This window comes from Grus americana, chromosome 2, assembly GCF_028858705.1.
Source record: "Grus americana isolate bGruAme1 chromosome 2, bGruAme1.mat, whole genome shotgun sequence".
NCBI classification, from domain to species: Eukaryota; Metazoa; Chordata; class Aves; order Gruiformes; family Gruidae; genus Grus; species Grus americana.
The window spans coordinates 147,235,113-147,259,210 of record NC_072853.1 but is presented as its reverse complement, the minus strand read 5'-3'; the positions used below and the strand labels follow the sequence as shown (position 1 = coordinate 147,259,210).

At 39.3% G+C, this 24,098-nt stretch overlaps 1 protein-coding gene across 8 annotated transcripts in view; it reads right to left on the bottom strand.

Annotated features, from left to right (window-relative positions):
- Positions 1–24,098, bottom strand: part of CACNB2 (calcium voltage-gated channel auxiliary subunit beta 2) — a 253,162-nt gene that overhangs the window by 68,964 nt on the left and 160,100 nt on the right. For 6 of the 8 annotated variants that reach the window (XM_054814568.1, XM_054814569.1, XM_054814574.1 and 3 more), the window contains one exon: positions 14,313–14,432. In XM_054814568.1, the coding sequence (XP_054670543.1) occupies positions 14,313–14,432 (120 nt within the window). Of the gene's footprint in view, positions 1–14,312; positions 14,433–15,250; positions 15,822–24,098 lie in introns of those variants that run through there. The other 2 variants (XM_054814570.1, XM_054814573.1) reach the window with 2 other exon arrangements.

Below are 24,098 nucleotides of genomic sequence, written 5' to 3'. Positions count from 1 at the left end.
GGACCTAAGTGTCATCTGCTGGCCATGGCTGGCTTTTTGCAAGCCAGTCCGAGTTGACTTTTAGCAAGATTGTTAAATCTTTGAGCTGCCCGTCAGGGAGTGGAAGCAGTTTAAATCTTTTCCAAGAATGTGGCATTGGAAGACACCATAGGTACAACTCAACAAAAACTATCGTACAATATAGGTGAATCTACAGTCAAACAAAAAGGTCTACTTCCTCTGAAAAAAATCAAACAAAGCAAACATGTAAAGAAAACATTCGCAAAGGATGAGCAAGGCACAAGTGTTAATACCTTCCATTACAAATGCACTTCATGCAACAGAGATGTGACAGAGGCAGTGGCTAGTTTACTATAATTATTTTAACTATGTTTTCTATTTTTATTATCTTCTCTTTTTTTATGAAGGCCACCCAAAATCAGTACATGTTTCAGAGTGACTGGAGACCGCTGGCATTCAAAGGGCTGGGAAAGAGCCAAAGAAGTGCAGCAACAGTCTGAGCTTCAACAGAGCTCTGGGACACCCTGAGACACGAGCGACCACCACACCCAGCAGTCTCTTTAATATGATAGAGTGACCGATGCACTGCAGCAGAGATGCTTACTGCTATAATACAGTGTTTAGTACCCATCATTTGGCGTTTAACAGCTAATTAGAGAAGCCTTACTCTCCACACATGAAATTTCTTTGGGTGTTATTCAACTCACTGCTAAATTTGACAGTGTTATGCAAGAACATGTGCGTCCCCCACCTCTGCAAAAGGTTTCTCTCCTGTGCATACTTGATACAGATTTCACACAGGGCCCAGCATTTGCTAAAGCTGTTTCTGTCCTTAATATAGTTAAAGCAACACACAGCAGCTACTCAACGATTGCTAAAAGAAATCATGCACTTTGCTGGGTTTTCAACCGTTTCTCTTTCTTTTACTGTACTAAAGACCTCATACTTTACTAAAGATCTCAAAAAAAGTGTGAAGAACCTAAGTTACAGGAATACTGAATGTACTGAAAATGCTAATAAAAAATAACTTAAAGCCTATTTACTTGAGCGGAAATCTACTACAATAATGAGAAGTTAAAAAAAATACATCTCTAAGACTTAGAATTCTGGAATAAGTGACAAAATTCTACGAAAACATATTTTGACTCTCTTGAAATGAATATGTGTGACCAGACTGCTTAATTAAATTTATATTCTTTGAACAAGATAAATTTGTATTCTTAGACCTTGAGTAGCTGTTTAATTTACTAGTTAAATTCAAACAGTATCTTCTGAACTGCCCCAAGATATTATAAGACATTATCTTATATTTCCATTCAAAGTTCTTCCACTGAAAAAAAAGCATCAACAGATTTCAGTAATTTGTTAAGACCTCCTTCCTCTTTTATCTTTTTACCTAAACTTTCAGCTTGCTAAAAAATGTGTTAAACAAGTTAAAGAAAGTAAAAAGTTCAGGACACTCAAAGTACACAACTTGTTTCTGCCAACATATTCAATAGATAATATTCAATAGATATTTTATCCAAGCATAATGGCTTCATAAGAAGACAGAAAAAACCTGGAGAAAGAGAAACAAATTTAACTTCTTGCTATAAATCAAGACAAATGGTGTCCAACCTACATCTCCCATATTTCTCATAAATGCTTCAATATTTCTTAGCCCTGAATTGGAAGAGGGATCAGTACATGAACTTTTCACCAGCTGTATTAATACCACATAAATCCTTGTGTGTACTTTGTTATTTAATTTCTTTTACTTCTACTTAAAATATTCAAACCAACCCACTAATCTCAAAAGGGAAAAAAAAAATTTGCAGGTTTTGACATGGAGGTTCTTAAGTTAGCTGTGGTTTATAGAAATTTCTGAAAAGAAAAGAGTTTATCAGTGAAAATCAAGATTTCTTTCTTAGACCTTTTAAAAAGAATCAGCACAGTATTTGTTTATAATGTCTAGAGCTGGATGCTGTGATTATATTGATAAACAGAATCTGAACAGACAGTATCATAGCAATACTGCCACTGAATACTCTATATGAGCACCTAACTGAACCACCTCACAAAGCAACCGTATGCTTTCTGCAACATCTCAAAGAAACAGATTTAGGACTTGAAGTTATTTTGTTTTGTATACATGCATAAGAAACTTAACAATATCAGTAAGGCATTAAATTTTAATCTCTTTTCAAAAAGAGAAGTGTCTCTGTGTTCACAATTAATAAAATTTCTACTATTAATACACATATGATGAATTTTTGTTTCATACAAATATTTGCAAATAAGATGTAGTTATGGCATATTTAGTAGCCTTTCATCTCTGCAATTCCAGACTCTCATAAAAGAGTTTGCTTTAGTGGACATGGTTTATTACATATAGTGGGTTTTTTTCTGAGAAAAGACCACTGTGGTGAAAGCTTTGAATCAGGATTAAAACATACAGGGAGAATCCGTAGGAAGTCATGTACGGGACAGACATTCATGGTGCCTGGAATTAACGATCATAGCTTCAAGAACCCAATGATGAATAAATCAGAAAAAGGTATAAAAAAATGTCTTTGTGATGACATGAAAGATGCATACAGGATGATATCGATATATGTTCCAGCTGTTGAATGATGCTTGTCTCCATTCCTATCTGAGTGTGCAATGGTCCAGCAGTAATGGCAGAGAGCCTGTAGCTCATGAATACAGGGAAATTGCTGCAACACACACTGAAGTTTAAAGAGAAAATGCAGGTTTAATTCTGGCTGTGGGAACACAACTATCCATCAGATTGCACTAGGCAAAATTTCTAGCCTGGATTTGCCAGGGGCATTCAGGAAGAAATATTGAAACATGTTATTTTTGAGACAAAAATAAGATCTTCTCAGTTCATGACAGAGTGAAGCAGATAAAGCAGATACATTGCTTCATGCCCTTTTACGTCTTGCTCCTTTTGCTGGGATTAAGGAACAAGAGCGTAGATGTGTTCCTGTTCACATCAGACAGCTTCTGAAGGAAAGTCCTGAAGAGCAAGATGAACAACCAACAGCATGTGCTGCTGTATCAGAAACTAGGATCAGTGGTAGGTAAAAGTGCAAGATCCTACCCCAGACAGGAGAAGATGGACTTCTCAGCCGAAAAGGGTACACTTCCTTCTTCAGTCTTGTGATACGGAGCACTCAGTGTCCATCCACATCCCCACGCCAGAGCGCACTGCTGCCTATGAGGCTGCACCGCGCTCACCGTGGTTAACTCACCTGGCTTAGAAATAACCCTATGGGTAGAACCCTACCCTTCTTAAACTAATGCTTTGGAGGCAAAGCCACTGCCATGAAACTACACTGGCAGAGAGACACAGCACAATCAAAAGATGTGAGAGAACGATTCAAGTCTGAGAAATGCAAGATAAAAGTCGAGTCTTTCAAACCTGCTCAAGAGTGTCAACATTCAAGTCCCTGTATGTCCTCCTTCCCACCAGATTTTCTTCAAGCTGAATCACAGAACAAGGCTGTGTGACTTAATCCACATTATGCCTGTTCCTTTCCAAAACTACTTTGCCCTGTTTACCCTTCCCTAACCTCCTCTCGTCCTCAGGCCTGTACCTCGATCATGGGCTTTCAAGAGAAACTCTTGGTTTGAGACCTTTCCTTGGAGATTTTACCCAGCACTGAGCCTAATGCTAAGATAAACTCTTGTTCTGGAAGGCAGACAGCAAGGATGTAGTTATACACTGGGTGATTTAATCTGGTGATTTCATCCTGAGAAGAGTTTAAAACCAGGAGTAAGGAATCTTTCCCTTTCTGAGGGATAAGTAAGGGTTTTGACTGCATTGGAGTTCACACATACATAGCCATGTACACCAGCACAGCTCCATGGCTTTATCCTCATGAGAGGGAAGCATCCACCTCCTTTTCCACAAGCTGCTGGAGTTATCTGGGTCCCCATGTCACCACCAGCTGAGTGGGGACAGGCACTGGAAACACTCCTCTTCCTCACCTTCCTCTCAGGGAACCTAATGTCACATCCCTGTGCCTGCAGCAGACAGCTCGAGTGCCGCAGAGGCAGCAAGAGAAGGCAAGCCCACGCTCAGCCCTCTCCAGACCAGGTTCACTGAACACACCGAGGCTACTATACAGGCAGAAAATAATAAGCAACACAGCTGAGCACTTCCACTGATGCTCTGTGCTATATCTCAGCTGGATTAAACTACCAGGAAACAGCAGGGGAGAAGGCAAGGAAATTTGTATTTCACGGGCGAGTCATGTGCCTCGCTGCAAAAAGGGAATAAAGGGTCAAAATAATGAAAGAGCTGGAGAAAGTGTAGTAAGTTCCCTTACGGCTCCTCTGGGAAGGATACTTTCAGCTGTAATTTGACTGCTGCTAAAAGTCAGAAATACGGTTGCCTTTCCAATTACTGCCATTTGTTACTGCTGATTAAGAGCAATGTGCACAGCTGATTCACAAGATGGCAGGTACTCTGCGTATCTTCTCATTTTTATTTCAGTCAGGAAGCATTTCCCTTATGACAGACAGAGGTGATCGGGAGTTACAGTAACCCCAAGTGCTTTGTGTTCATCTATTTTACCGCAAGTGAAATATTAGAATCCAACAACTTTTTAAACCTCAATTTTCAAATAATTGGCAGAATGGATGGAGTCAAAAAGCAGCAGGCGCATCTCTTCTCTCACTTCAACAATCTGACATTTCCAGTCAAAATAATCAAAGCAGCTGCAGTTTGATCCTTCATCTTCCCTTTCAAGTTATTTTTCCCTTCGCTTTTCCACCAGTCACTGAAAAAGGATGGCTTGCAGATCAATAACACAAGTATATTTGCACATTAAAAACCCAAACCATGGGGTGCATCCCTGCTTTCCATACTTGCCAAATGCAGATCTGTTCAAAATAATACTGAAAATAAGGCATCAGTTTTCAAATTGAATTTTGGATTCTAGATATAAAAAACAACAAATGACCTTGAAAATAGGTACCTATCTGATAAGATTCCCAAAATGAGAATAAAGGATAGTCTTGTTGTAATGTATTTTAGTCATATATTTATCTTAAATATTTTATTTTACCATCATCATACTATCATAGTTTTCCAAGAACAAAAAAAACCCCCAAATTTTACACTCATAGGCCAAAATGGATTAAGCTGTTAGCACAGAAAGATCATTTTATATGAATCAGAAAGCTGGGAAAATTTTGTTTCACCAAACATTCCAACAAGAAAGAAGGGAGTCTCACTTGTAAGAGTAATCAAATGAGAACTTCACATTTTAATGCCAGTTATTGGAGGCAACAAAAAGAATAAACAGAAAAGTAATATAACAATTACAGTATGATAAAATTTCCCAAATATGGATAGAGAGGCAACTAAGTAAAGCTGGAGATAGTAATGAAAAAGAAAATGGGAGAAACCCTTGGATTCTCTCCAGCAGTATTAATCTGAATTGTCTACACAGTCGTATCACTTGACATTGTGTCACTTTTTAAAACTTAGGTACCATTTGCATGTGTCGTGCTACCAATGAACTTGGATTTAAATAAAAAATCCTGGATGAAACCAGGATCCTCTTTATCTATTTAGTAAGGAGGAGAACGGTTTTTAAGAGAAATAACTGCAGGAAATAATATTTCAGTGGGTACTATCTCATCCAAAGCTAGAGGATGCCACCTGAAACTTATATGTTAAGATTTCATATTAGATTCAATAAAAGTATTTGACTGCTTGCTTACTTGCTATTAGAGCTGAACTTGTTCAATCGAGTAAGTAAAAAACCTAGGTACTTGTAAGAGTTGTATGACTAAAACCCATTGGTGACATTTACATCACAAAAATGGAGGGAGAAGGGTAAATGCTTATCCACACTTTCACACAGGATAAGTGTCTGATTAATCTTTGGTATTTTGTGACAGCCCAAAATGTATCTCAGCATACGCATTTTATCTCAGGATTGACTTTTTTAAAGGTATAAAATAGAGGGGTTATGCATTGCATATTCTTGATCGTATTGAATTTGGGAATACAGCCCAGGTGACTGTGAAATGCTGGAGGAAAGCGTCAATGCAGGATTGGAGGTTAAATGTACAGAAGAGATGCTCAGAGGTTTCTGTAGGCTCCACCAGTGAATGTTAGGAGAAGTTCATGCTACGTTTTTTGCTCTAGGACGTGCACTGGCTTTACACGGAATATAGATGAAAAGATGGCCAGAACACAACCAGAAAAGCATCAGTGGGGCCCCTTCTGAATCTTCATTTTTCATTGATTTCTCTCATACTAGGAATTATGCAGAATCCAGACACTCTTCATAGTTCAAGCTGAGTTTTGCACTTAAAATGTTCCTAACCTGGGAACACAGAGTATCTTCCTCCCAGGTATCATGGGTTTCATTTGGCCTCCTACTGATTTTTCTTAAGTTTTATACCACCAGTAACTAGTTTATATAACTAATATTAAATTTTCCAAAGGAAACACTTTTGCATTGGCATCTAACATCAGTCTAATTTTGGTACCAAAGCACTATACTGCTACCTATAGTTAGAACTCATTGGCATCTTGCATGTAATGTTATAAAACAAGTTGCAATTACAAAAAAAAAAAAAAAATTTTTTTTTTCTGATTAAGTATAAACCCAAAACTACAAATATACATTTTTTTTCTTTTTTTCTTCCTTCCTGGTTTTTTGGGAGAGTGGGTTAGTGAGGAGGGAGGGAATTCAGATCTTTACCAAGGACTCAAGAACTGTGTCTGGGGGTTTGGTTTGGTTGCAGATGACAAGTACCTCCCTGCATAACGACACACCTCAGCCAGGTGTGCGCTCTATCAGAAATCAGGTTAGTTCCTGAACTGCTTGGAAAATAGCCACTTTGGTACAACAGCAGAAAAAAATAATGCTTTTGTTGTCCAAACTAGTCTTTCTTCAAGCCACGGCACCACATCACGTGGGTCAGCATCAGCTGGGGCACCTCTGCAAGGTGAGCTACTGCTGCCCGCACCGAAGTCCCTACTCCATCTCCGTCCTGCGTCCAAAAAGCCCATGGCAGTCCACTACCAGCTCTGATCACAGCATAACTTCGTTCTCTGGTAAAACCCTTTTATTTCCTCACAAGTTAACCCTTTAGTACAACAGTTCTCCTTGCGTACAAAATAAACACTTTACAATGGGGAGTTACCAGCTGTAGAACATAAATGGTCAGTTCAAGTCACCAGTGCTAGTCATCTAATACATTCAGACATATATACAAATGTATATCCATATATACACATGGATGTGTCTACGGTTATATATAATGCATACACATATGTATAAGCACACACACATATAAACACAGGTCCAGATCCACAGACATTTAAAATCCTATATTTTACTGAACTCAGGAATAACAGAGCCCTACCTGCATCCATAATGCCTACCTTGAAAACATTTTACAAGTACATGTTTAATTTCAGAAAAATAAAAAGATAAACCCCAAAAAAATCTCCAGACAGATTTTACATTAGGCTGGAATTGAAACAGGAAATATACATTAATCGTTTAGAGCAGAAAAGATAAAATTATGTAAATTATCACCAAAAAAGATATTATAGATGCAAAAAGCTCAGCATTTGCCCTAATGTGATCTTTAACAATGGCCTGTGCCCTGAAATCCTATTTTCCCCTCTATTTTTGAATCAGTGTTCTCTTTTAAGTACAAAGACCTATGTTAACCAGGTAAAAAACCCCAGCAGCATTCAGATAGCTGGACCGGCTGCTGAGGGAAGTGAAGTTCTGAAATACAGCGTACTGTCTCGGATGATGGCAAAAGTAAATCAGACCCTATAAACCTCAAGAAAGTTAATGAACTGGGTCATATATGTCTTAACTGGAAATTACTTTGCTTAGAGTGACCAGCATCGTCTACCTCTGTCTAAGATCAGCGAAGTGCTCACCTTTGTGCCAGCCTGAGCAGCCTGCAAAAGCTTACCTTAATTCCTCCTTTCCCAGGATCCATCAACCACACTCACTCCCCACCGGTCACAGAGAGCATCCCCAAAGCCACGTCTCATCTTCTCCTACAATTCCCACAACCTTCCGCATCCTCTGCTGATCCCCACACCAGCACCTGGCCCGACACCCAGACCCATCAGTCACCACCGCCCAAGCCACAGCAAGGGCTGGCCCTGAGCGCGCTTACCCTGCAGCTCGGCTCAGCGGCCACAGGTAGGAGGTAGCAGGTGGCTGTCACCACGTACAACTGGCCAGCAACAGGCACAGCACGGTTTGGGAACCTCGGCTGGAACCTCTGCAGCACCAGCAGGCAGCGGAGGCTGACAGCTAACAGGCTGTGTCTGCCACAGAGACCCGAGGAGCAGAAAAATGTCCAGGTGAGAATTTAAGATGCACGTGGGTGTTTGTACCTGGCTTACAACGCTTACGTTCGTTAAAATCCTTAAAGCTAAATCCGTTATTTCTTCAACGCTTCCTTTAATACAAAAAGTAACACTGGTATTGCTGCCCTTGAGACGGTAACTTAACCATACGGATAAAGTCAGAGCAAAGACATCTCATCAAGGAAGCGAGCAGGCGCGTGTGGAAGCAGCAGGTGAGAGCAGGCAGAAAAGCTACGCTTGTCCTCAGGACTTTATCTTAGTATTGTCTCTCTGTTCCTCTGAGACGATTTATCTCTCTCCACTGACTATTTGAAGAACATCAGGATACTAAAGGATCTACCTACAGTTAGGTATCTAAATTTAGGCTGTGTTAATATCCCTCCACTCTTTTTTTCCCACTCATGTCCAAGAAGCAGAAGAGGAAACGATACTTATGAAACCGATTTGATCACTCGGTAATCACAATATGAATGGGAGATGACAGATGTGTTTTAATTAGAGAGGGTACTATTTCTGGAGCATTTGATTCCAGGTTACCTGAGACCCTGCTGAAAGAAACAATTCCAGCCCCCGAACGATGCAGCCCAACAGTGAGAATGGGTAAACAGTTCAGGGAAATAACCAACATAACGACAGGCAGCAGTGTAGAACAAGAGCATGCACTTAAATTGAAGATGAAATAGACCATGAATATAAACAAGAAAAAAACTATAGGTCACAGACAGCAGTATGAAGGGAGCTGCTTTACATCCCAATGTTACAGTCCTAAGGTAAAGCAGCAGAAATGAATGCAGAAAATGAACAAGAGTGTCTATAACCTGGTTCGAGCAGATCCAGCAATGCAGAACTCGCCTCCAGCTGAGCAACAACCAGATTTGCAACTGTACTTTTGGATCAACAACTCATTTATTTCCAGCTAGACCACTGTGCCAGCTCCCATGTAATCACAGCAACTCTGACACGCAACATTAGCTATCTAAATGATGACACGCAATGGAAGTATTCTAAAACAAAAGGGCAAATCAGAAGAAATCAATGAAAAAAATATTACCATACACAACAGCTAACACGAAGTACTACCCTACATTGCTATGGCTTTGGGTGCTGTTCAGCACCACGATGTTCTTGTAATTGAGAGAAAATTGAGTCTCCATGATGGAACAAGCTGACATAATATAAGGACACACATCAAGGTGATGGGCACTTCTGGTCTGTCAAAAATGCTACTGCAGCTTTAGCAGACATACCTTAACTAGCTCTGCAGCTGCCTGCTAGCAGCATGGGGTCGGTCATTCAGAGGCTGCGAAGCCTGTCTGAGAGTGAATAAATAACTAGTCTTGGCACACTGCACTGGATAATTACATCTGACAATCTTTTTCATGCCTTCAGCCTTGCAGGGATATGTAGGCATTATCCCAGCCTGCTACATGTTTCAAAGCTGTGGTCCCTAACCCGTGCATGGAGGCAATGCATTACACTTCAGACGTTGCATTATTACTCACAGTCACAAGTCATCACCACTACTACAGCACGCATCAAGCAAGGAAAACACGACAGTTTATATTATTCCCTAAGAGCCAGCAAAGGGATGTCTGGTATCAAATTTTCTGTGGCTCACCATCTTAATGTAAAAATCATTTAAATGGCATAAACTAGGACTACAGATATTTCAAGTTTTAACAAACTCCTAAAAGGATGCTAGCAGTAGCGCATTAGGTGGAATGCAAAGAAAGCAGAGCTGAGAGGAATTGAGATTTCCTATTCTGGACACAATTACTGACTTCTGGAAGGTCACAATCCTACTCTGACAGCCATTTAAGATGTTTCAGGACCAAAGGATGTTGAGAACAATCCTTAACAGAGAATGAAGAGCATAGGGCTGTCCCTTAGTCCCAGGTGGGAAACAGAACCTGGATTATTAACTGGCACTTTCAGAACCCAATATATTAGAAATAACTGAAAAAAAAAAAATCATTTTCCATAATGTTGAAAATATCCTATAGATCTCATTTGGAATTGTCTCTGCATAAAGAGCTCTTAAGCCATGGGAGACAAGGAGAAGAAAAAAAAAAAAAAAAAAAAAAAAAAGGAGGCAAAATCTAAACACTTGAAGAAACTGAAGAGAAGAATGAAGTCACTCTTGCAGAAGAGAACAAAAAGGTTTAGAAACCGCCTCACTAATTGCCTTGCAGCCAAAAACAAGTTCATAACATATGATGTGCTTGAGGCAAAATAAATCAATGGAATATTTGAATTGATTTTACCGGCACTGGAGAGGGCCAAAAATCATTACTGAAGTCCCCTGTCTTATGTACAAACTTCAGCATGTTTAGCACTGAATTTAAAGGTCTCACTAATACTTGTACCTCATAGTTTTCCTTCGATCTCATCCCTCTCACTTGGTGCAATATTTTAAGAGATAATTAAAAATACTTGCAAGGAATGGAAAAAAATATCTTTTCTTACTATAATTTATTTTTAATACTCATCCTTCAAAACTCAAAAGCATTATTCTGCAGAAATTACAATTTTAAAAATATTAACACTAAAAGCAATTAATGTCCTTGGGCCTCTTATTTATTTTTTGGCTTGTGAATGCTTACAATTCATGTTTTTATGGAAATAGGAAACTCAGTAAAATATCAGTACAAGCCCTTAGATTTGGGCATTGTTAGCATGCCCTACTCAGCCACAACATAGCTCCTCTTTATCCTAGAGATAGCCACATGCTAGGACTCTGAGGATTTCCTTGGTGTCCTCTTCAATGCCTTGAAATGTTATTGGGTTTTTTTCTATTTAAAAAAAAAACAAACCAAAAAACCCCCCAAAACAACCTTTCTGCATTTGCATTGCAGAACTGTTCTAACCAAGAACATTTCATCTCAGCTTCAAGCTCAACAGCTTCATCTGAGGATTTATTTCCCTTGGGATTAGCTGCTGGCCTGTAGGTAGCCTCATCAGTTGCCGCTTAATTTTCCGTCCCTGGACGACTCCAAACATGCGCCCGTGACCCCACCTTCCTTACAGTAAATCACATGCCAAAGTGAGTCAGCAAAATATGCTTAACCATTTTCCAGAGAAGCGATGCTTGCGTTAAATAAATAAATAAAAATGGCCAGAATGTGTATTTTCTTACAAGGTTTTTTGGTTTTCTTTTCCCTGTTTAGATACGTATCAGATATGCATATTAGATTCTTGCTTCATGTTACACACACACACACTTAGATTCCACAAAAATCCAAATTTAAAAGTCTTAAAATCCTCTTAACAATTTGCCATTGTGTGCTTTATTACTATATATTTCTCTTCAGTTTAAGGTGATTTCCCTAGCTGTAAGGAAGGAAAATGGATGTCATTAAACTGTTTTCATTAGGTGTGTGACACAGTTCAACAGTTTTTTTTATCTACCCTTAATTCACTATCATTTTCCCTCCACCGCTGCATTATTCATGTATGTCATCCTCTTCTAATTCCTGTGACAAATACAATTGTAATGACTTTATTTAGGATCAACACTTCCACTCACAATATTAAAAGGCAAAAAGTTAAAGCAGCTGCGTCACTTGGTTCTGCCGGCGAGCCGGTCAGGGCGAAGGCGAGACACCCGTGCAGAGCGGGCAGTAAAACCTGCTCCCGGCGGGAAACAGGTCGGGGGCCACACAGGAGCCAGGCAGCGCCAACGGAAGTCACCGCTTCGTTAATTTTACCGTGTTTCAGGGAGGTGAGGGACTGAATCGGCAATTCAGGCAGAAAAGCACACCCTGTTATATTTTAGTTCTACTGGGTTAGGTTTAATTTGCCTCTTTTTAAACATTTATTTCAAATGTAAGAACCAAAGGCATATGATTTTTTTTTAATATATTGTTAAATATTACGCTAGACTAAATATTACACTACTGTAGCCACCATATAAAATTATTTCCATATATTGCAGCCTGGAATGATTTTTAACATTTGACTCGAGAAACAAAAGTGCTTATGTAGTTCCAGCTTTAATCCATTGTAAAGCACAAGTGATCTAAATAATTCATTTTGTGTTTTCTATATGACTGGAATTACCCATTGTTATAGCAGGTTGATTTTGGCAGTGCCTTTGCTACTTTGACTGTTCACAAGTTGTCTTACAGTCTCAGGCGGTGTCAGACCTAGAGACTGTATCTTATGCCAGCTGGAGTGAGAACATTGCTTTGATGTGTAGAAATACAGTTTTAAAAAGTCAGGGTCTGCTAGCAGTTTCTCCACAAACTACAATGGCAGCTGTGCTAGAGGTCATGAATATTACATAAGGGCTGTCCATGCATTCCAGCCAGCATCAGTAAGCCAAATTCCCATAGCAACACTCACATAGATTTACTCATCGCTAAGAGATGCATCAGTTCAGCAGCAAGTGCTGTACTGCTACCCTGATGTTATTACTTCAACTCTTCTTTTAAAGATTGTGTGTTTACTGATAAAATTTAGCACTTCACCTGAATTTCAGGGCAGCCTTTATCGTCTTTCCTAAGAGCAAAGTAATCTTGAACTAGCAAAAAGCAACCCTGATAAAACTGAAACTCCTGATTACGATCAGCAACATCTCTAAGATAAAGGCGGAAGGGAAGAAGCGGGCTGCTTCTGCCGTGTTTCTGCTGTACCGATCCCAGGACAGCAGGACTCAACTTCCAAGCATCTCCTATGATTGGCAAGTTTCAGCGTCTCATTAAAAAGCTGCTTCAGGAGCTCTTATTAAATTATATTTTTCAAAAACACATCTTTGACTTCCCTGTTCAAGTTTTCTGGCCTGATGAAGCTGTCTGCTTGTGCATTACAGTACTGTATTATTTACGGAGCTGGCCCTCGCCACACGATCAGGTGCACAGCGCAGTGATCTGGACTCCTGAAATTCTGAAGAACCCTTGTAAAACAGGCGGCGTAAAAGGGCAGAGGCAAAGCTGGCAGCAGAAGAGGAAACAACGGGAGATGGGAGGGAGATGGGGAAATAAAAAAAGAAAAACAAGGCGAAATGGAGGAGGGGAGTCAGAGACAAAGTGACAGAGAAATGCAGATCAGGTAGGTCTGAGGAGGGATCTCAGTACTGTATGTAAATATTTAACAATAAGAGGTGAAAATGGAAAATGGATCATGGAAAACAGTAATACACTGAGATCTGGCAGACAGCATACAAAAAAAAAATTGGAATGAAGTGATAAATGAATGATAACAAATAAGACGAGCATGATTTTTACAGGTGCAATAGTATTTAAAGATACAGCACAGATGAAAGAAAAACAAACCCATACACTTCCACTGCTAAAACTCTCACAGCCCTAAATGCATCTCATGGAAAATATACAAACACATAGCAAGAACCTAAAGCTCATTTAGTATTTCCTTACTAAATTGTCACTACCTGCCAGGAGTATGGAGATAGAAGGAGAAATCTTAACAAGTCCTACAGCATATTACTCACGGGGTCATTTAACACACGAACTGTAAAGTCAGTGAAGTCTTCAGGAAAAAAAAAAAAAAGACCTTTGTAACATATTCTTTCTATTTCTATACAACTTGTAGGGACTGATCCTTCATTGAAGGAAGATGAACAGGATGTTCGAGGGCTGATTTCTAGAACTCTAAGTTTTGATTGCCATAGCGATCCACGGGTAAACTTTCACAAACATCTTCAGTCAGAATTCAAAGCTTTGACTCTGCAATAAATGTATATATTCAATAAAAGAAGAAATGCACACATTTAAATAAGATTTTTCTGAAATACATAAGCCAATCAAGTGCCTTTTATGGAAAACTGATTCCAACTAATTTTTCCTAAAAAATATATTTTCTACTGCAGTCTGGAAAATCTTTATAAGAGGTCTTATGCTATATATCAACACATTAAAAACATTTGTATCAGTAATGGAAGATATAACGGTCCTTAAAAGCTGAACATTTTATGAGTCTGTGACATGAAAAAACATCTTACCTTTGCTTTTTCCAGCTGTGCCTGGGCCTGTCGCTCTGCCTCTCTCCGCACTGCTTCCCTGTCTTCTTCCAGAGATACATCTGAATCGGATGGACGGCTGGTGTAGGAGTCCGCCGAACCCTGCACAACGAAAGGAAAAATAATGTCACAAGTTGTTGTAGGAAAAAGGTAGAAGTGGTTATACACCTTGCCTTTTCTCTTAATTCTGTGTCTCTGAAAAGAGAATAACTGCCCAAAAGGGAAAGTCACTTAGAAAAATTACGTTTAGGTAAGTATTTTTTTCTGGAGACTTTCCAAAAGTGCAGGTGTCTTCCCCAGTGTTTTATTTCCTGCACTTTCCCCGTGCTCTTATTTGTTTTTCAGCAAGCAGAGCCAGTTGCTCTGTGGAGGTACAGCAGTGGTGCAGTGCAGGGCTGAAGGACACACAGCAGCCTCAAGGATGGCTCCATAAAAACTAAAACTCTAAACAGTGACAGTATTAGCAAGGAAATAGACTTTTTATAATTAAAATGCAAATTCAGTATCAACAATTACCATTACACAATATCACTGCTAACAGATTTAACCTCTGCTATCCATTTTTATTTCAGGGCAACCTCTTTACCTGACACACTTTCCCCATCAGAACTGCAAATGGCTCGTATCCATCTCTGCCCCTCAGCAAAACATGCAAATGACCACAAATCAACTTCCAACTAATAAAATCCGTCTGGACTCAACACATGTCCCCGTATCGCCACAATGGAAGCAGCCACAATGCCAGAACAGCTCTATAAATAATGACAGCTCTGCTTTCCCTCCGCATCTCCCTGCATACAAAATAAGAGTTCTGCTAATTCAATCAGAATGAAAACAACTGTCCTCTCCTCACCGTCTTTTTTCCTCTCCCGCGCTGCAATATATATAATATACACAGATAATGAAAACACAGGGCTTACACAGATATCAGAATTCTTCAGACGTCCTCCTTTGGCTCTTTTCAGAAGCCTGATCCAGGTGGCCTTCATTAGCCAGACAGCTCAGTTATTGTCCGCAGCTGCAGCGCCCGGCACTGATCTCATAAAACATGTGCACACTGAGCACCGCAGAATCACTGCTCCTTTCCTATCCATGCTCTGCTGCGAGAGCCTTCCTTCTCTTCCCTCTGCCTTTCAAGCTTGCAGCCTCACTGTTTCCAAGTATTCTACTGCAATTAAATTCTCAATTTTTCTCATGCCAGTAAAAAAAAAAAAAAAACCACAAAAAACCCCCAAAACACAACACAAATCCAAAAAAACACCCTAAAATTCCACACCACCTCCAAAAATCTCAACTTGAATGATGAAAAGGTAAAATAAGCCAGGCTTCAGGTAAATGTTGTGAGAGATGCTTCAGTTGATCAAAACCTGAGATCGATCACAGAAAAATACCTAGGGCTTTTTCCTTTCTGGTTTTTTGGGGGTGGATTTAGCTGTTAAAAATAGTGCTTATAAGAGAACCTTTTAAAATCCTGTGCAAAATGTATTCAGTGACATTTGCAAGTGCAAAGTTCATTTCATCTCTTCCTAGATTGGCTGGGGGTGGGGTAACAGGCTGTTCATATCACTGGGCATGCTCCATATGTGCAGCCTTTTACGCAGATGCTCACATCACACCAGGTTGTTAGCCTATGCCAAATTGCCATTTTACATCTCAAGGGTAAACAGCTGGAAAACACAACGTCCCTGAGAAACTGGAAGAGCTGGTACAGCGTCTTGTTCCCGTCATGTATGTCTGCTACGAGCCACGTTTCCCTTGGATGCTCGGGTCTGTCACGCAGCGCTTCCCTCTGCCGCAAAGCGCTGAGCTCCACTCCGAGCTCTCTTACAAAAGCATAAATCCAGGAATTTAACCCCCTAGTTACTGCTGATATGGTTCTGACATTAGCAGAGGAAAGAAGCAAAGAATAACTGCAACATACCACTTAACAGAGAAATATCGGATCCTAATATGGCAAAAGCCAAACAAAACATTGAATTCCTATATTCTGTTTTTTAGAGTCACCCCTTATTCTTTCACAAAATGCCATGGGAACAACATACAAAGGTATGGTTTTCTAGGGCATTTACGATTCACTGACACACATGCAACATTCTAGTTGAAAAAGATCACTGTAGCTGACTGCAGCACCTGCCTCCTAGAAAAATTCACCGTTACAAGAAAAATAGGGAATAGAGATTACAGCTGAGAAGAGCGGTCACGCACGTGTCGTAGTATGTCACCGTGTCCCAGGAAGGACTGAATCCTGCCACGGTTTGTGTCTCTAAACTAAATTGCCCCGTCACGAGTGATGCAGCAGCTTACTTTTAACCACGATTAGAGCAAACAATAGTTGTCACTAAACTGACAGTTTAAAATAAAGGTAAATTTTAACTTTCCAAGTGTTTTATTTTTTCCTTTTCTGAAGCCCATAATAGTTACAGCATAGAGTTTAATAAGTTGTCTTTGAACTGACATAAAGAAAATGACCCTTCAAGGGATATTTTGCTTCCAGGAGTCCAAATGCAGCTGCTATGTTATAGTGAGCTTTCAAAACTAAACTGCCTACTGAGCTAAAGCACGAGGAGCAGAAAATAAAAGAAAATACACTCAAACTTTTTTTGAATTTTTAAAAAAAACTTGTCTGTTAGGAAAATACCCAGAGGCCCTGTGACCTCCCCAGAGCCTTTCAAATGAGGCTATTCTTTAAATTTTCCTTTTGCCACAATGGACACAGCTCCCCAACGGAAACTGTGGCGAAAGAGGAGCAGCACCAAGCGGACAGATGTTTAGTGTAGAGTTTAAATCCTATTATGGTTGACACAGCCGTGGCCTGTCCTCAAACCCACCGATGCTATCAATCACAGCATTAAAGAAAGCTGAGACTGCGATGAACCCCCCCATAGACCCCCAGCCCCCAGGACACTCTGGGGTCCCTCAACACTCGACCCACTTCAGAAAGGGCACGTCCAAGCCGTTCCCCACCAGTGCTGCCGATCCTCGGTGCCACTCTGCTGCCGAGCGAGGCATGGTGTCATAAACCAACCCCAAAGCAACACTACCTTTCAATAAGAGGAAAACAAACAAACCAGCCATTAAGCCTAACACAGCAATTGCACAATGGACAGTGTGGGTGTTAGCTTTCTACAGCACTTCCAGGTTTAACGCATCATATTTGCCACTGACCAAGTGCACGGCATCACTTTTACTATTGTTCGTTCTGCTGTCCAGAAGGGATGCTGCCTAACTGGCAGGTTTAACCTGGCCGGCAGCTAGAACAATCACACAGCCGTTCGCTCATTCCCCCGCAGTGGGATGGGGAAGAGAATCGAAAAGAAAAAAAGGTAAAACTTGTGGGTTGAGATAAAGACAGTTTAATCGGACAGAAAAGGAAGATGATGACAATAATAATAATAATAATAATAATAATAGACTATACAAAACATGTGATGCACAGCACAATTGCTCACCAACCAAAGCCAATACTCAGCTAGCTCTTGAGCCAAACTGCCTCCTGGCCCACCCCCCAGTTATATACAGAGCATGACGTCATATGGTATGGAATATCCCTTTGGACAGTTTGGGCCAGCTGTCCTGGCTGTGTCCCCTCCCAGCTTCTTGGACGCCCCACGCCTTCGTGTTGGCAGAGCAGCATGAGAAGCTGAAAAGTCCTTGACTGCTTGGCAACAGCTCAAAACATCAGTGTGCTATCAACATTATTCTCATCCTAAATCCAAACACAGCACTGTACCAGCTACTAGAAAGAAAATTAACTCTACCTCAGCTGAAACCAGGACACTGGTCCTCACCTTATAAAAAAAAAAGTCACAGAAGCATAATTCCTATCTCCCCGAAGGGGACATGATGCCTTTTGGGTCAGGCCAGAATGGCTAAAATTGGAATTTCATCTTCCAGGCCACAGGGATCATTTACAGTGCTGCTCATGTCTTGTGTTGGCCACAGTCCCAACACACATCCAAAAAATCATAATGATTCAATTTAATTATATTGACAAATCACATGAATCAAACTCAACGTTACATTTATTTTCCCAGTGGGACAGACATGGTCATGTAAATTTTCTGTGGAAAGCATGGAAAAAAATTCAAAGCCTGACATGAGGGCAATCCAGGAAAAGGGGGAGCATACAATTACAATTAATTCATTTTATAAACTACTGAGCATTTTTATATCAGCTAAGAATGTATTCAACCACTTTAAGATGAAAAAAAATATTCAAACTTAGATAAAAACTATGATGAAACTATAGTAGAAATATGTGGATTATTCAAGGAAAATAGGGCTACATGGGTGGGCATTGTCCATTCATGACAGCTAAGGAAACTACATTTCCTCCCTGGGTTACACGAGTTTTTGGCGTTGCTCTGGAGAACAGTATGGATCTTTTCCCAAGACCTCCTGAAATTCAGCCTTTCTGAGATTTTGCAGGTCTCCATCTCCTTCCACTGCAATATGGAAGAGCTGCAGTAATAAATGTATATAATATATGCTACTGTAGCCCCCAATCCCTCATCTTTCATGGGAAACTGTTTAATAAAAGTGAGATAAGTCATGTTAATAATTACCCCATCTATTTATTCTTTCCTCCTTTTCTTTTCCTCCTTACCTGGCATGTTTACAAACCCAGTTTGTTTGAAAAATCATCTCCTGTTTTAATTACATGCTTGACAAATATTTACCAACTATCCTATCACTTAATATATTAAGGTAGCTTCTATGAGGTATTCTTATAATACAAAGCCATACTTTTAACACTGCTAGTGGTCATATGTGATCATATCTGAGCTCCTTCTTCTTCAAGACCATACAGGTCTTATCTTCTGTAGCATTAGAAGTGTGTCTTCTTCAAGGGACTGGGTCCTTCAAGTAAGAAACACTGCACTATAAATATGAGGGGTTTTGTTATTTTCCCTTACTTGCAGGTAGAAACTCCTCAGTTAAATCAGGTGGCACCTCTAGAACTCTTCTTTTTCTTGTTAGTTTTCTGTATTCATGCTTAACTTTGGTCAGTACAGTTGGAGCTTAGGTACAGATTTTGACTGCAGTGTTACGTTCATAGTGTAAAATCTGTCGATGTGTTTGGCCTGTTACTGTAATAAATTCTCACTGGGTTAATATAGCTATCATTACACTTGTAAATTCAGTCATGGCCTTCATACTATGTCTTCCTCAAAAAATAAAAGCGAACCTCCGAGTACCATGCGTTTCTCTTTAACGGGGTAATCCACTTATGAATTTGGTATCATTAGGACAGATAACTTTCCAAATTCTTGAAAATTCTCAAATAATTATATTCTTAAAAAGACCAAACAAGTTCCTTCAAGTAGAGACTTATTACATTATTATTTATTAATTGAAGGCATGAAGCAATAAGCAAACTTAATAAGGATTTTATAAGTAATAAAGAAATACATGTGACTGCACATATATAGAAACTCTTCGTTTATAATACGGGGTTATTCTCCCAGATATATTTTTCATCTCTTCATTCATTTAATGCTGAAGAGAATTTTAAATCCAAAATGAGAAATATCTTTAGGTTTTCATTCAATTTATAGCTTGAATATGGAAAGCTCAGGCCAATAAGAGGAACAATTCATTTCAATATTCAGAATTTATACACGGATACTGCTAACGGCTTATGTTCTAATCTTGTTGAAATAGTCAGAACAACATCACATGTCCTGTTAGGACATGGTTTGAGATGCTGTATTGTGTCCTTGTGATGTACTACTACTTCTGGAGTGCTAGGAAATAAGGTAAGAGAAAGAAATGTTCAAGGTTATTTCCATAAATATTTCATTTCACTTAAAATCTTCAAAACTGATTCAGAACAAAGGCAAAATGCAAAATGTTAAATTTTAGCCTGAAGTGAAAGTGCTGACATTCACAAATTTTAATTATAATTTGCTAACAGAGAAGACAGATTGTCTTGTTTCATAATTAACTGACCAAAATTAAATGTACGGGCCACACAACTAGAAAATGAGACACACTCTCACAAATGCACCATCAGTAGGGACCTCCGTTTGGCAGAGTGGCCACAGCTGGTGAATGTGAAAATTTCTTCTCTATGAAGTTTTCTCCCGATGTCTAAGCAATGTCATTATTTTGAATGATGCTGAAGAAAGCACAAAATGTTGCTCCGAGAATGCTATACAATGTTATATCGATGTTAAAATAAGGAAAGAGACCTGGTATTCATTAAGGGGCTATCAAGCAGGAATTGTTGACTCCTTGTGTAAGGGCCATGGACACTTCAGAGCCTGGCAACTGCTGATGTCCTCTCCGGTCCTTGGCACGGGCCCTGCAGTGCTTGGCCATTCGCCCACTACACACACATTTACACTTTACTGCTGTAAAACTCTGCTCTCCCACAATTACTATACAAGGAGGGCTACCAGCTCCTATAGTAGTCACCAAGATCCTCTGCTATTTTTGCATTTAAAAACCAAAACCAATGATGTTGATTAGATTTTTTGTTGTTGTTGTCTAGACCTAATTAATTGGGCATTGCTATGGCATCTACAGCCATAGGGGATGTTCAGATAACAGGAGGAGTGGAATTTTAGAACAGCTCGGGAGCTTCAGGGTGGCAATGTGATTAAAAAGGAGATTATTTGGGAAACCACTCTTCTCTTTACCCTTAACGTGACTTTGGCAAGCTTGATCACAGCACCCAGCTCAACATTAACAGGTTTCCAAGGTGCTAATCCAATCGACAGCTGGATGAAAGCAGAGTTTTTTAAAACAGCCCTTAGGTTTGCAGAAGCCTAGAGTTGGGCATGCATGAACCAGGTAAACAGTTGTACCAGGTATTTTATCAGGGAAAAAAAAAAACAACAAAAAAAACCCAAATCAAAACCAACACACACACACCAAACCTCCCCACATTTCCAGTCACATTTTCATGATATTAGCCTAAATGTTTGCTTTCCTGTTGTTTTGCCAAGAAAAGGTAGCACAAGTAGGTATTTTTAGAGGTATGACAGTCTTTTCATGGTGACTTTTCAGAAAAACTTGGGCAAAAATTGTTTCCAAAAGGGCAGCTACAGAGCTCAGCCTAGTTAGCAAACAAACAAACAGACCCCTCAGAGTCGGAACTAAGCTTTCCCCAAATCTGTGGGATGCTCTGGTCTGTTATGTTTTACCATTTCTTTTGCAAAAACCATCAAAGAGGGAAAACTACCTGAGACTCTATTGTACTAAGCACTGTACGGTCACAAAGTGAATGACAAACCCTGCTTAAAAGAACTTGCAGTCTAAAGGATAAGAGAATATGAGCAGAGGGAAGGGGAAAAAAAAAAAAAGAATAAGAAAGGGATCAAGGTAGTAATGCAATAGAAAATAAAGCATTTTTAAATATTCGATCCCAGCATTATGACTCATCCCTTGCATAACCATGGTGGGTTGTTGTTTAAGTAAGTTTTCTATATGTATTATGGCAGAGATTAGTTCTGTGAAAGCCTCTGAAGGAGGATAATCTGGTAGCTCTGTATATTCTGACAGAGATTCTCCCACTTATGAAACAGGAGAAAGTGCTTCTGAGGAAGAGGGCAATGATAGGAATATAAGGAGGTCTCCTAGCTTATCAAAATATGCTTTATCAACAATATAATCACATAACTAAGAATTTTAACAACAACAAAAAACCCCAAAACTAAATAAAAAATGCATTTTTCACAACAATTAATTGGATCCAGAGGATGGGATTAAATTATTGATGATTTTGAGCTGTAAGAAAAAGTCAGAACAATGACAGAGCTAAGATGTTGCCAGTGGAACAACTCAGAGACAGGTGCCAAAGGAAGAAAAACATGCCAAGGAAATGATTGCAAGCTGCATGGACTTCAGTCATCTCACTTTTGCCTCAGACTGTCAGCACACACATGGATACCAACACAACTTGGTTGACTTACGATAACTTTTTAAAGCTCTGGTAACTTGATTATATGTCTAAGCCCTTAGGCAAAGGTAAACCAGGATTATTAGCAACAACAAGCCAAACTGTGGTGGTGTTTCCTGAGACAGAAGCGGGTAAAAAATTGAAGGTTTTCAGGAAAAATGAAAATATAATTTTTGACTGTGTTAATCAACAGCAGATATCACAAAGGAAGGATTTTAAATGGCGGAACAACAACTCAGAAAAAAGGATTTAAAATACAAAATGTTATGTGTCGATACAAGAGGACAGAGAGAAAGACAAAGATTGGGTCAGCCACAAAATTACAAGGGCTTAATTAAAGAGAGGAAAAATGGAAAACACATCTGGAATGACATCAAGGAAACAGAAAGGCAACTAGAAAAGGAAAGAAATTAAAGGAAAGCATGGCAACCATCATCTCAATTTGTCTCCGCTCAGTTAAAAGTGCCAATTTAGATTCTCTGTTCCAGATCTTCAGTATATTTTTATCTGGGATTTTGGTTCAAGTCATTAAGATTTTCTGCATACTTAAAAATAACTTCCTTGAAAATTTAGCATGAAATTCTGTTAGCAATGGAGAATTTGGAAGGGAAAAATATATTTTCTTTGCATTTTATCAAATTACCTTTATATGTACAATCCCTACTTGGTTTTCAAACATAACATTTTTAATCTACTCCAGACAACAAATGGAAGGTTTGGAGGTTTGTTTATTTGTTTTTTTACCTTGTTAAAAATGTTGAGGTTAAGTATATACAGTGAAGTTTTACATAGTTTATGATTTCAAATGTAACAACCACTTTAAATACATATTTTTGCTTGCTGCCCTTAATTTCTATACTGTAAATATAGTATTCATCTGTTTAAATAATTATCTGTTTTTCCATATATCTTCATGAGTTAGTTCGGCAAGTATGCACTCCGAAGAAACTGCTGTCATAGACTAGTTGTCTACAACATTTTTCAATCTCTGATAAGTTTCTTTTCCAGCCCATCATCTACTACTAAAATCTTGATTTTTCTAGTTATGATCTTTTGTTAACAGCAATCAGTGACTGTCATGACATAAAACACTGCAGTTCGCTCACTGCCTGTATTAGGAGAGGGTTTCTTATCAACACTTTTGTTAAGTTTCACACAGCGAAGACTAATGAATGAATGAATTAATTTTCCCTGACCCAGGCTCACTGAAAGCTCAAGCTTGTCAAACAGCGGTTTGTTTGTGGCTCAGCCCAGGTATCTCCGTCAGGCGCAGGCACCCTTTAAGCATCTGCAGCCTTGCTCCCTCTGATACTGCCAGAAACACCAAGTGAGCAGCTTTCGCACTGCATGGCACCATTTACTTCAGGATAAAAATGCCACAGAAAAAAATACACATATCCTTGTCAGTGAGCTAAATGTAAGCTCAGTTTGCAAGCCACATGAGTCCCTGTGGTTTAAGGCGCTAGTCCTTTGTTCCAGCCTTCATCCTCATGTACGCTGTGTGAAAAATACAAGAACTGTTTCCTAATACCCATTACCTATCCTCCAGGTCTGCTATAAACCAAAGCAAACTATTTTCCCAATTTTCACAAGAGGATGAGACTCCTTACACCATTTAGATGTTACAATTATTCTCATCCAATTTCAAGAACACAACAGTGTGTAATACTTTGCCAACAATGGAAAAGTCTCTGGAAAGGCCTTTTGTCCCTCTTGCCTATCACATACCAAAATAATAATCTTGAAAAATTCTCTCTCTCCAGCATAAACTCTCTCTTTCCAGCAAAAACTTTTCCCAGTTTTTGTTCTAAACCCAAAATATACTAATTAATGTATAGACTGGATGATGTCAACTGTTCACA